General features: G+C 38.4%; 1 protein-coding gene across 6 annotated transcripts in view; it reads left to right on the forward strand.

Moving 5' to 3' along the window:
• LOC125032534 (protein furry-like) overlaps positions 1-4,076 on the forward strand; it is a 19,879-nt gene extending 15,803 nt beyond the window's left edge. For all 6 annotated transcript variants that reach the window (XM_047623713.1, XM_047623714.1, XM_047623715.1 and 3 more), the window contains 3 exons: positions 2,899-3,084; positions 3,445-3,786; positions 3,935-4,076. In XM_047623713.1, the coding sequence (XP_047479669.1) occupies positions 2,899-3,084; positions 3,445-3,657 (399 nt within the window). In that variant the 3' untranslated portion in view covers positions 3,658-3,786; positions 3,935-4,076. The remainder of the gene's footprint in view (positions 1-2,898; positions 3,085-3,444; positions 3,787-3,934) is intronic.
• The last annotated feature ends 10,656 nt before the right edge of the window (positions 4,077-14,732 follow it).

Raw genomic sequence — 14,732 nt, forward strand, 5'->3', positions numbered from 1 at the left:
ATAAAGGTATAAATGAGATCGGATAACTTATTGATGTAAGTAATTCAGTCTCATTTATGCCACTATCTGCAATTTTCATAATGAACTCTGTGCATATGTCTGGATTTTTAAAAATGCACTCTCTCTCTATAATGGATAAACATAGATGTATGCTCTAGATATGAAGATCTAAATGGCATTTTTACTCTATGGAGGGAAGATAGAAATTAAAAGAAGTTTATGTTTTTTCCACCTCCCAGCAGTTTATATTGCACCTTTCTGTACATGATGTAAACTACTCCCATCAAGATAAGATTATATAGTGATATTTATTGTAGTATACCATTATTTTTGTGTGTGTCATTTCATAATGGTTTCCCTTTTTGTTGAGATCTTGTTCTAAAGTTTATGGTTATTTTCCAAATTGTAACCCAAGGGATGAGCTTCCCAGTACAGTATATATCCTTGGTTCAAAATTATGGAAATGTTACAGTGAATTGGCAAATTGATTCCACTTAAAGTATACTTATTTGTAATGTTTCAACTTGCTATATTCCCTTTAATTTCATGCCTAATATACTGTAGACATTTCAAGACCTTAGAAACTTACCAAATGAGGTTTTCTTTGAATGTCTAGAAGCTCAATTTGATCCATAGAATTTAGACGAAAAAATAATAAATTGAAAGATAAAAATATAAGTAGACTAGAAAGAAAAAAATTCTTTTGATTTCTCGTTTGCTTGTAGTTAAGAATATTCTTGAGTGCCAGACTGACATACCTTGTTGCTTGCACTTGCTTTGGACTGCCAGTTTGCTTGTTGCAGCTTGAGGAACTGTTGTTGCATGCTTTTGAGAGCTTTTGTTTTATTTGAAGCATGAAGGAAAAAAGCACCTTTTGTTTTTTTTGTTTTTACTTGCATGATTTGGTATGTTGGTTGCATATGTAGTGAGGTATGCATCTTGTCTTTTTGATTATCCTAGATTTGTACTGGAACATTTATTATTCAGATCTTACATTGTGATACTATAGCAATAAGTATGATAATCCCAGCAAAGTTATTATTATTATTATTCAATAAATTTCAAGAACCTGACACATATCTTTGCAGTGTTGATAGATATTTACTTTAAGATCATATTTTTTAAAATGTTATGATAGGTTATTTTTAAGGTGAAGAATATATTTCTAAACTAGATTAATTTATTTGTTGTAATGATAAAAGAGATATGATAGAAATATTCAAAATTAAACTGGAAATATGTGTGTGTGTGTGTGTGTGTGTGTGTGTGTGTGTGTGTGTGTGTGTGTGTGTGTGTGTGTGTGTGTGTGTGTGTGTGTGTGTGTGTGTTTTCAAGTGTATGTGTGTTCAAGTGTTTGTGTGTGTGTGTGTGTGTGTGTGTGTGTGTGTGTGTGTGTGTATGTGTGTGTGTGTGTTCAAGTGTAAGTGTGTTCAAGTGTATGTGTGTTCAAGTGTGTGTCTGTTCAAGTGTGTGTGTGTGTGTGTGTGTGTGTGTATGTGTGTGTGTGTGTTCAAGTGTAAGTGTGTTCAAGTGTATGTGTGTTCAAGTGTGTGTCTGTTCAAGTGTGTGTGTGTGTGTGTGTGTGTGTGTGTGTGTGTGTGTGTGTTCAAGTGTAAGTGTGTTCAAGTGTATGTGTGTTCAAGTGTGTGTCTGTTCAAGTGTGTGTGTGTGTGTGTGTGTGTGTGTGTGTGTGTGTGTTCAAGTGTATGTGTGTTCAAGTGTGTGTCTGTTCAAGTGTGTGTGTGTGTGTGTGTGTGTGTGTGTGTGTGTGTGTGTGTTCAAGTGTAAGTGTGTTCAAGTGTATGTGTGTTCAAGTGTGTGTCTGTTCAAGTGTGTGTGTGTGTGTGTGTGTGTGTGTGTGTGTGTTCAAGTGTATGTGTGTTCAAGTGTGTGTCTGTTCAAGTGTGTGTGTGTGTGTGTGTGTGTGTGTGTGTGTGTGTGTGTGTGTGTGTTCAAGTGTAAGTGTGTTCAAGTGTATGTGTGTTCAAGTGTGTGTCTGTTCAAGTGTGTGTGTGTGTGTGTGTGTGTGTGTGTGTGTGTGTTCAAGTGTAAGTGTGTTCAAGTGTATGTGTGTTCAAGTGTGTGTCTGTTCAAGTGTGTGTGTGTGTGTGTGTGTGTGTGTGTGTGTGTTCAAGTGTATGTGTGTTCAAGTGTGTGTCTGTTCAAGTGTGTGTGTGTGTGTGTGTGTGTGTGTGTGTGTGTGTGTGTGTGTGTGTTCAAGTGTATGTGTGTTCAAGTGTGTGTGTGTGTGTGTGTGTGTGTGTGTGTATGTGTGTGTATGTGTGTGTATGTGTGTGTGTGTGTGTATGTGTGTGTGTGTGTGTGTATGTATGTGTGTGTGTGTGTGTGTGTGTGTGTGTGTGTGTGTGTGTGTGTGTGTGTGTGCGTAAGTGTGTGTGTGTGTGTGTGTGTGTGTGTGTGTGTGTGTGTGTGTGTGTGTGTGTGTGTGTGTGTGTGTGTGTGTGCATGCAAGTGTGTGTGTGTGTTTGTGTGCGTGCATGCTTGCACATGTGCGTGCATGCATGAGTATATATGTATGTATGTGGTAATTAGTGTGTTTTTTTATTTGAGAGCATAACTGAGATTCTATTATAACTAATCATAACTAGCCACCCATATTAAAAACTGCATGATCTGGAATAGGAAAAGTTGTCGCATGTTATGTTGTAAGCTTTTGTAATACTAATTTTGTTATGTTATAGCACTAGCTGTCCCTTCTGGAATAATCATATCTTACATCACAAGACTTCTAAATGGTCAGCTGATATTAAATGTGTTAACCATACGCACCTTACACCAACTGGTAGTGCAAACACCTTATGTTCCATTTCACGCTTAATCTTCTTGCTGTCGTCCTAATGTGAGCATAATAATAGCCACTCTCCACCCCTTACCTAGGTGATATTCAGTCAAAGCTCCGAGCTAGAGAGACAGTCGTCAATGGCCTCGTCAACCGAAGAAGTGTCAGTTGCCCCTGGGGACACGACGAACGACCGTACGGCTGATGACATGACTTCTTCTGAGAAGCAGTTCGCAGTCTTCAAGGACTTTGACTTCCTTGAATACGAACTGGAGAGTCAGGGGGTGAGTGGAGAATTCTCAAGTTTAAGTTATTGTCTTTTTTGTGTTTGTTGTCCCCTTGGTTCTTGTAATGTTTTAGGGTTTCCTTTTTTTCCAGATGACTGTACCTTAAGTTTAAGGTGCTATTTTTTTAGCTGAGTAGAGTTGAGAGTATTATCATTATTATTATTATCAATTTGATGGTTATTTTGTCCTACTCAGCATTAATCCTTGTTGATTGTTTAATTAAATGCCATTTGTAATATAATCTGTTTGGCTTGTTCATTTCATGGTGATTTGTTATTTTAAAAGAGAGGCTAAGTATTCTCACATCTAAAATTAGGCATGCATAATACCTTATATATCTACTTTCCCCAATTTTAGGAAGAAAGTGTGGATAACTTCAACCTGTGGGGTGTGCGTCGTCGCTCCCCAAACAATCTTGGGGATGGTGAGCCTTCCAGCCACATCGATGACGGGCAGAGTTCAGAGATGACCCCATCGCACGTCAAGAAGCCAACACCCCCTGCTGACCATGAATGGTGGGAAGAGGAGGGTTCTGTATCGCCCTGTGGACGATCCTGCCATGGGCCCTAGTGAGCGGTCAGCAGAACCCTTGATCCACCATGCTCAGCCTGCTGCAGCTCCTCATACCACCATAGCACCCAAGCTAACCCTTGATACCATTGCTGCACGCAGACCTGCCTCACCCACATCCATGTCTGAGTGAGTAAGGGAGTGGGTGCTAAGACATAGAATGGCTTGAATCCCCCTTAGTTGTAATGAGTTCATTTCATTCACTTAGAATGATTTATGTTGCACTGTGATATACTGTGTCACCCAAAGTCAAAGCTTTCTACTTTTCATCTTTCAGTCACAGTGAAAGCAGTGATGGTGATCTAGGTGACATGACTCCTTGCAATGCATCTCCTAGTATTGCTGCCATGCTTTTCCGCCCAATCCGACAGCCCAATGATTTAGAGGATGCCTGGCGTGCTCACCTGTTGTCTCTCATGGCAGCTGATGCCCCCATCCCACATCCCACAAGGACTTGTACACTCTACAACACTGTATTTTCTGTGAGTTGTTAGTCTATTGTATATGCATTATTTAAGCTAATTAGAAATTACATTGTAAAAGAAAAGTAGAAACACCTTATTTACATTGTCAGAGGATAGACCATTGTTGAAAAATATAAGGTGTTTGTAAAATGGCATTTCAGTCAGCTCCATAGCTCGTGGCTAGGTACATAATTTTGTGCTGATCATCAACAGGAATGTGTTGTTAAGTTTACTGAGCTAGTGAGTGAGAGCAGCCACTACCTGGGAGAGAATGGCGAGATGATTCCTCTTGCTGCTTCCTTCTTGCATCACATGGAGGTTTGTGGTTCCCTTTGTTGTTGACCGTCATTCAAGTTTTAGGCTTTTTATCAAATCTTCACATATAATTTCTTTTAAAACAGACCGGTAGATGCTGAATGAGCAGAATGCATCATCATGAAATTTATGCATCGGTTCACTCCACTTTTTACAGACCGTTGGATATCTAGCACCTCTAGCATACGTGTACGTAGATGCTACCTTATTGGGAAGCACACAGCTGATGCAGCGATTTAGGTCAACATTCATCGCCCTCCACGAACACCTTGACACGTACCTAGACAAGAGGGAGAGTGCCATTGTTGTGAGTTTTTAGATCTTTCTATATCCTTGTTGTCTTCTGTTATTTGTTTTTTCGATAATAAAGAAATATATAGAATGTAAATTAACAGAGCTTACATTTGTGTCATGATCTAAGGATGATGATATTATGAGAAAATGTAATAGTTGTTTTGATATCATTCAGTCAAATTAGTATATCAGAAGGGAATACAGAGCATTACAGTTAGTAGATCTTATTGTTTTACTTAAACCTTCCATATATTTACAGTATTTGGAATGGATCAAGTCAAAGTGGAAGTTATATAAGTGTAGAGATTCAATTAACAGTCATTTCATATTATAGTAAACATATCAAGAGGAAATTGGAATACAGTATATCAGATTTCATTGAATGGTTTACACCTATCATATGTCATTAATTTTTGAGGAGGATCTTGTCAGCACTGAAGATTATTAGTGTATAGATTCAGTCCACAATCTTTTTCATATTGCAGTTAGTTTATCAATTGGAAATTATATGCATGTACACACACACACACACACTACAATACTTTTTATAAATTATTTTATTGTAATAATCAGGAGCTTTAATCAGTTGATTTACACCTTCCTTGTACCTCCAGTGTCTCGATGGTATTAAGTCGACGCTCAAGCTCCAGAATCTTGGTGAGAGCCTACCAGAACTATGCGCAGACGAACAGCACATTGACCTGTGTCGCTGTCTGTACAAGCTGCACTTCCAGCTCTCTCTTCTCTATGACACATATGCCAAGTTTATTGTGGCAATGCTGCATGCTGCTAGAAATAGCCAGGTGAGAAAGTTTGACTTTAGTATTTCAAGTGGTGATTGATGTTGATGAGTTATACAAGATAGGTTTAAAGATTTGTGTAAGAATATGATCACAGGACATAGTCAGTCTCTTACACACACACACACACACACACACACACACACACACACACACACACACACACACACACACACACACACACACACACACTTTCTAATAATTTGTGTTATTGTACATACTAACAAAATACCCATATTCTATATCACACACACCACTCCTTGTACCTCAGGCTAGTGATCACAGCGTGGAGCTGAGTGCTCTGCAGGGAAAACTCATGGCTGCAGCAGAGCAGATTGATGCCACCCCCCCAACTACCCCCACTCGCAGCTCTCATTCCTTGCCACCAGAAAGAGAACTGCCTGAGGTGAGAAGTGACTAAGGGTTTGTCTATGCATGCTGAGTCTGAAGTATGTGTGTGATTTATGATTAGTAAATTGTGTAAACATATATGCTATTGAGGGTTACTTATTTTTCCTATTTTTAAATTCCTCGGATGATTTATAAGCCTTTTTTCTGATATTTTGAAGTTGTGTCCAGTTTATCCAGTTTTCCTTTACATTTCAATGTGTCTGTCTTTGATTCCTGGATATTTCAAAATTCCCTGTAACTGACTGCTTTGTCATTGTACTTCAAGGGCGAGGAGGGAGAATGTGAGAGTGTTGGAGGAGAGGAGAGTGAAGGAGGAAGCGCATGTGAGAGCAGTATCAGTCGTGCGGAAGGAGGTTCTCCTGTCAGTTCCTCATCCTTAGGATCCCAGTCTCTGGAGCTTCCAGTTGCCCCCCCAGGTTCTCGGCCAGAAGCAGAACGACAGGTGTGTTAAATGACAGATTGTTTGAATAAACAGAAATACAGGTGTGTTAATGAATATATAGAACCATACGTGTTATTGGATTGACTAACCCTTTTATATCTGGATTCTTGAATTGCTGGTTTTCTATATTTCCTTCTATATTTATTATTCATTGAAAAACATGTTTTAGACCCAAACATTTACAGGTTTCTTGGAAAATGCATTTTTAGGAGCGGATATGAGATAATGCCCCAAAGCATGAAAGACAAAGGAAACAAAACCCTGACTCTCTAACCCCTAACTCTAGTATACAGTCTTCCTGGATAGAAAAGGTTAAAAAGTTGTACATAAGGCATATGTACAGTGAAGCTGAACATAGATCTGCAGGTTGGACATGACCTGTGTCTCCTTCCTCCCTCCTTTACTCCAGCAGAGAGCACCTCCAGTGATAGAATGGCATGTCTGCTGGCACGTGTTGTGGCTCAGAATTATCAGCAGCATTCCTAAAGGCATCAAAGCAGCCATCAAGGTGCAATAGTTTCTGCACCAGCTCCTTGAATTCAGACTGGATCTGCTTGCCACTGAGGGCCTTGGTGAACAGCCAGCATATTGAGAAGTGCCATATCCAGCAGATAGAAGACCTTCTACCACTTGATGGTTTTCCTGGCTGTTGGTTATGATAAATATGATAATCATGTTTTTCTTTCATTACTAATATTTCCATATATTTCCCCGCAGCTCTTGCAGCTTGTTGCAGACCAACGATGGGTTGATGCATTGCAGTTTGTACGTCAACACCGAGCTTTGTGGCTGCGAGAAGTGTCTGCTCACACCAATGAAGACATAACAATCATCTTGAATACCTACTGCGCCTATCATGCTGATAAAAAACCTGGTAATTATTATTGTTACATTTTCTTCCATATTTATGACTGACTTTCTTCTTCTTCCTCAAACCATTCATATATTTTTCATAAAAGTGTTGTTTCATATGTATGTATGTATGTATCTGCAGTTCACCATAAATTTATTTTTCAGTAATTATTTAAATTTTTATTTTTTCTTTCCAGGGATGATTGCTGTTTGTGGCACAGAAACAGAACTTCTAGAAACAAGCTCTCGCCTCACAGAAGCAAACATGGCTGCATTGTCAGCATTAAGAGCAATTGAACAGACCCCCAAGCAATCAAGGGACAGCCTTGAGTCGGTCATCCGCAAAACGGAATGCTGAAGATGGGTACACAGACAGATATATTATCTTTTAACTGTTTTTGGAAATATGATGTATGTGTGTATGCACTGATTCCAGCTCCAGTGTATGAGCTAATATCAGTTGATAAAATACATTAAAAAAAGAAATTTGTATTATGTTGCAGTGTTTGCCATGATTAATTGGTTAAAAAATATAATGCTATGATTAACTGGAAAAAAATGTAATAAATCTAGTGATTACCAGTGACTAAACTTAGGGGTGGCTAATTTTATGTTGATGCTTTCTAAGAAAACCAAGTGGATAATGTAAACAGTTCTAGATAAATTCATATGATATCTGTCTAAAGAAATGTGTATCAAAAAGAGGAAGAACTACATTCAAATAACAAACTTACAGTTAAGTAATAGAATCCATACTTAAACATGGAATAGAAGTGTTATTTTCTTAAGCAAGCTATTTCTTCTTGCAGATTAAAACAAATGAACATAAACTGGTGACATCATCAAAAAGTGTCACTTTTTTTTAAGAGAGAAAAAAAAAAAACTTGTTTTGTGTGCAGAAAAGTTAAAAGTTGCACATGTGTATTAGCTTATCCAAAACATGAAAAAAAACTCATGTAAGCATGCAAGCTGTATGTAAGACAGTTATTAAATGTTACATGACAGATATTAATGGATATAACCAGCTTAATATGTATATCTGCTTCACTGTTTAGTGACTCCCTTTATGAATAATAGATTGGAAGAACAATTTAACTAATTGTGCAAGCATTCCAATGATTATGTTATTTACAGTAATACAATGTTACACTCCAACGTTACCTTTTGGTCATGCTATTGAGAACACATTACGTAACACATTAATAGTATTTTATATGTTTACAGTACCAAGTTTATGTTAAATGTAAACACACTGAGTGCAAGATATTGCGCTGATATTAGCACATTTCCAACAAATGCACAAATTGTAGGTACTGATGAGTTACTACATTATCATTTGAATCTCATTATAGCATCAGCTTTTTGTGGGATCAATGTGTAAAATGTCAAGTGTTATTGTAAGCCTTTCGACTGATCTTTGCAACACAAAAGATATGAATTACCATGGTATGTAATACAAGTCTAGTCTGTGTGAATTTTGGAAAGGAAAGAGTATAGATGTTTTTGTTGTCAAACATTCTGATGCTAAGAATGTGTCCCACTCTTCCAGTGAATGACATGTAGACAATTAGAAATAAATTATCCAGATTGATAGTCAAAATTAGATAAAGACGTTATTCGTACATATAGTGTGTGCGGCTGTATGGAATAAATAAATAGATAAAGTATAATATATATATATATATATATATATATATATATATATATATATATATATATATATTTATATATATATTTATAAGTTCTAGGTTCTGATTTTGTATTTATTATAGACATTTGAACCAGTACTTTCATCAGCTTCTGCAAATAAAATTAATATGAATATCATTTGATTTTAACCCATAAAGGGTCGGATCCAGTATGCCACATAAACACCTTGGTTCAAAGAAGAAAATAATGTAACAAGTATCCTTTCAACTCTCCTGCACTGCATGGAAGCAACTATTCAGTGGCTACATATATAAGTATTTTATCTTTGTTTTTATCTTTTTGTTTATCATAGGTACTGAGAAGTGCAGCTTTACAGACTGGCCATCGATTTGGCTGTCATCTGATTCAGCGAGGGTGTGAATTACTAATATGAGACATTTTCAGTCGGAGCATTCACTGTATCAAAGATCTACATAGCTGACCACTAAATGCCATTCTGTGCTAAAAAGATCTTTTCATATGACCCTTTATGGGGTTAATGCTAATGATTTTTTAAAATGTAGAAATTGCTCATATTTACTGTCTGTCATTGTGTTATGTGCAGCAAAAAATATAAAAACATATTAGGTTGTTTACACATTATAAGAAGCATGTACCTGGAAAACATTTGAAAAGTAATACATTATGAGAAGAATGTACCTGGAAAAAATATAAAGGAACTTCTCAGAAAAGGTAGCCATATTATAATGATGATTAGGCATATTGAGATTTTGTGAGGTAAAGGTGAACCAAGGAGGCATTAATAATGTAATTTATGTGTATGCCAAATATAAAAATTGTAAATCAGAATTTCTTTTTCTTATCTTTTTAAAATGGGAATTTCATGCAGCATTAATAATTCTTCTGTCTTGACTGAGTGACTGGTAGGAAGCAGAGATACCCACAGAATTGTATGTGTCTATGTAACATGATATGTATAGATAGATAGATATAGATAGGAAAAAAACATGAATGATTGATAAATATACCTGCAGATGTAGATATAGATATATGGGACAAAAATTACCTTTACCATCTATTATAGGAATAGAAATAAGAGATAATATAAAAATATCTCTAAAGTGTATATTAAAACAACAGATAGTCCTCAAATGAAAAATGGGTATTCTTCCTCAGAGTGTATTGATATCACTGACCTCCTCTTCCATCTCCAGCCCCCTCTCCCCCTCTCCATCATTCTTTCACACTCTCTCTCTCTTCTGTCTCCAAAAACAACTAGATTCATTGAAAATGAGACTACAGTTTTGAAATCCACCTGGATTCCATCTTCAGGTCTGAAGAGGAAAGGGAGAGGAGGGGGTATACAAGAGAGAGAGGTGAGGCAACATGGGGCAGGTGAGAACAAACAAATGGAAGTGAAGGGAAGTTCTTTCTCCCTCTCTCTATCACTATGGTCCTGCCCATTAAGCATTAGATTCCCATGAGAGTTCTTCACACCAAAGGAATGGGGGATAAGGAGTACCTAATTTGCCATACTGCTGGGTTTTGCCAGGTGAGTAAAAGAATAAATGAATATACTTGGAAATATTGGAAGAAGAAGATAAGTATAAACACATATCCAAAATCATGTTTTTTGCATCAGAATTCACAGTACAGCCATTTCTATGTAACCCTTGTATGGGGTAAACAACCACATTTTAACTTATTCAATTTCAACATCATTCTTGTAATTGGCATTCATAACACCCCTCCCTCCAATAAATTGATAACATCCCCTTTTTTTGGAGGGCGCAGAAAGCTGTAACAGTCAAGGACACCAGTCCCCACCTTAATCCATTGCATGTAGCTATATGATATGCAGCGTCCACTGCAGTTTTTTATGAATTTTGTCGCACACAGATTCCTCTACAAATGCTCAACTAGGAGTCAATTAGTTGGCCTTATCTGACCTCACCTGGCTTCTCCATGAATATTTGTGATTTTATTCCATTGTTTTCTAGTGCTGTCAATGGAGATAGTGTTATTATTGCTACTGACTTGATGAATACCATTATGTTATCAGAACACCAATAGCAACAAAAAATAAAAAAGAATCTTCAAAAATCAAGGAAAAGGGTATAGACGAAATTGACAGGACTAGTATCTGTCTCATTGGTAACTAAATACTCATGGAGCCACCTGTGTGCAAACAGTAAAGTACACTATAATCAAGGAATAAACTAAAATCATGGCACAAAGTTAAAATCCTGAATAAAGTTAAGAGACATACTCTCCCTGAAAAGACCTCAACCAAATGCCAAAACACATGTGCTTCCACTACTATCATCTGTCCCTGGACAGTGTCTAAGAATATCACAGACTTCCCCATGAGCAGGGCAGTGACTTCTGTTCATCATTCTTAATAAAAATCCTGTCCACACAGAAACCATACCAAGGACTTAGTTATGACTTTATCTCAAAATTCTATCTCTGGCTCACTGAATCATCCATTTTTCTCCCTTTCCTTTCTGCCTCCTCTTCCTGTTCCATTGCAAGAAAAATGACAAGCTAATACCCTGGAATATTAACTAGCCAGTTCACAGCAGTAGTTGGCAGTTTATATGGAAATCAATTTTGCACTCTCTAAATAAGGAAAACATCTAATGATACCTGAGGCATAACAGCCATTAATGATGACATACTTTGTCACCATATGCTGCAAAGGACCACCAGATACCTGAGGTATCAGAAAGTTAAAATATAAATATATAAATATATATATATATATATATATATATATATATATATCCATACTTCATGTTACAATTTAATGTTTTGCAAGAAAGAAAGAGAGAGAGAGAGAGAGAGAGGGAGGGAGGGAGAGAGAGAGAGAGAGAGAGAGAGAGAGAGAGAGAGAGAGAGAGAGAGAGAGAGAGAGAGAGAGAGAGAGAGAGAGAGAGAGAGAGAGAGAGAGAGAGAGAGAGAGAGAGAGAGAGAGAGAGAGAGAGAGAGAGAGAGAGAGAGGGAGGGAGGGAGGGAGAGAGAGAGAGAGACAGACAAACAGATAGACAGACAGACAGAGGGGGAGAGAAAGAGATAGATAGCGATAGAGATAGAGAGAGAGGGAGGGAGGGAGGGAGGGAGGGAGGGAGGGGGAGAGAGAGAGAGAGAGAGAGAGAGAGAAGAGAGATAGAGAGAGAGAGAGAGAGAGAGAGAGAGAGAGAGAGAGAGAAAAGAAAGAGAGAGAGAGAGAAAAGAAAGAAACAGACAGACAGACAGACAGAGGGGGAGAGAAAGAGAGACAGAAATAGAGATAGATAGCGACAGAGATAGAGGGGGGAGGGGGAGAGGGAGGGGGGAGGGGGAGGGAGAGAGAGAGAGAGAGAGAGAGAGAGAGAGAGAGAGAGAGAGAGAGAGAGAGAGAGAGAGAGAGAGAGAGAGAGAGAGAGAGAGAGAGAGACCATTGGCGTCATTTCAGTTTATGCGGGGGGAGGGGGGCACAAGGGGTGGTCGGTGAATAACTTTTTTTTTTTTAGGGGGGGGGGGGTGCAGTGAATAACTCTCAATAGGTTATAATCAAAATCCAATTGGACTAATGATAAGTCTATATTGACTAAATATCATTGTGTATTGAAAATTTCTATATATATATATATTTTTTTTTTTCGGTATTCACGGATAATATATATACATTGATTCACATGTTGCTGTTGTAGTTCAACTACCGCAAGTTTCAGTACAGGTTTTTTATGGAAAAAGAGTACCGTGAATGCAGATGGACCACTTGGAAACAAACAAGCAAACAAAATTGAAAAACAAAAATTCAAAACATACTTCAAAACACGTTTCGATACCAAAGGTCAAATCTCTGGTATCTCTCTGACCTCCGGTACTTACATGGCACAGAGTGGTGACCTCATGTGACCTTGTTTGCGTATGAAAATGAGATGAACTTGCGAAATATCTCACTCTCTCACACCCTGGCTCCTAACTGACCTTGATATGAGACACGATAAGCTAAAAACCGTGGAAGGAAAAAAAACTGATAAATTAATCGGAGAAAGAAAACGGCATCGAAGAAAACAAATAAAATGTAGGAAAAAAACGAGATATCGCATTTGGGAAAAAAAAGAAAAAATCCGATAGCGTGAACAGTGGAAGAAGGGAAACAAACTCATGCCAAGAAACAAGAAAAATCACAAAAGAAATGTGTCCAGACTGCCAGGTCATGTGACACAGACAAGAGGCGGCGACAGCGACTGTTTGCTCAGGGAAACCATCGCGTAATGTAAACACAGCTGGATGGATCCTTAATGCGTATTTTCATCTAATAAAAATTGTTTCCTTTACTTTTTTTCATAAATATTTTTTAAAATGTCTAATGATAGAAGGATTTCGAGATAGAGATAGTGGTGGATATTATATTATGTATATGTCCTCTCGAGTTTTATTACATTCATAAGCATTTCAAGAGGGAGAGAAGAGAGAGAGAGAGAGAGAGAGAGAGAGAGAGAGAGAGAGAGAGAGAGAGAGAGAGAGAGAGAGAGAGAGAGAGAGAGAGAGAGAGAGAGAGAGAGACAGACAGAGACAGAGACAGAGACAGAGAGACAGAGAGAGAGAGAGAGAGAGAGAGAGAGAGAGAGAGAGAGAGAGAGAGAGAGGGAGGGAGAGAAGGAGGAAGGGAGGGAAGGAGGGAGGAGAGAGACGGAGAAAGCGAGAGAGAGGGAGAGGGAGAGGGAGAGAGAGAGAGAGAGAGAGAGAGAGAGAGAGAGGGAGAGGGAGAGGGAGAGGGAGAGAGAGAGAGAGAGAGAGAGAGAGAGAGAGAGAGAGAGAGAGAGAGAGAGAGAGAGAGAGAGAGAGAGAGAGAGAGAGAGAGAGAGAGAGAGAGAATGAGAGAGAGAGAGAAGGAGGGAGGGAGAGAGAGACGGAGGGAGGGAGAGAGAGAGAGACGGAGGGAGAGAGAGAGAGACGGAGGGAGGGAGGGAGAGAGAGACGGAGGGAGGGAGAGAGCGAGAGAGACGGAGAGAGCGAGAGAGAGAGAGAGAGAGAGAGAGAGAGAGAGAGAGAGAGAGAGAGAGAGAGAGAGAGAGAGAGAGAGAGAGAGAGAGAGAGAGAGAGAAAGACAGAGAGAGAGGGGGGGAGGGAGAGGGAGGGAGGAAGAGGAAAAGAGAAGGAAAGAGAGGGAAAAGGAGAGAAAGAGAGAGAGAGAGAGAGATTTGATTTGATACCATTTATTTACAGAACAGTGTACATACCCTGCAAAAAGCCAGGGTAAGATACCGAAGCATCTATCCAAACTGGCTGTGCTTCTATTTTTGTAGAGGGCCATTAGTCAAACATTAGTGTTACATACATGCCTGAAGGGCTGTGCTATTATCACTATATTAAAATATCATCTGGCTGTTAAAAAAAAAACTTTTATATCACTAATCATGTCAAAAACAAGACCAGTGTCTATAATTAAGTTAATATAATCAACAAGTGCTAATCTGTGAACAGTACTATTTCATCGATAGGATGCAGTCTTTATGCAACCGAGTAAGTAATGAGTGAGATTATGCGACTTGTGTGCTTTGCATAGTTTGCAGTGGTGATATGTATATTGTATAGTGTACTGATATCCTATGCGTAGCCTAGTTAATGTAACCTGTTGTCTCCGAGACAGTCCGTGATAGATTTTATAGGATTTGTCTAAATTTGATGTCCCAGCAATACTCTCGCAATGCCAGATAGTACCATGTCCGTCTTTTTTCATCTTTTCAGTGGTCCATACCTGACCCTCATAATCTCTAAGACAGTTGATAACTCGTTTTTTTTTATTTGATTGAGAAATAGTGGTATTACATAATATGGATCTTCATGGTAAAA

This window comes from Penaeus chinensis, chromosome 14, assembly GCF_019202785.1.
Source record: "Penaeus chinensis breed Huanghai No. 1 chromosome 14, ASM1920278v2, whole genome shotgun sequence".
NCBI lineage: Eukaryota > Metazoa > Arthropoda > Malacostraca > Decapoda > Penaeidae > Penaeus > Penaeus chinensis.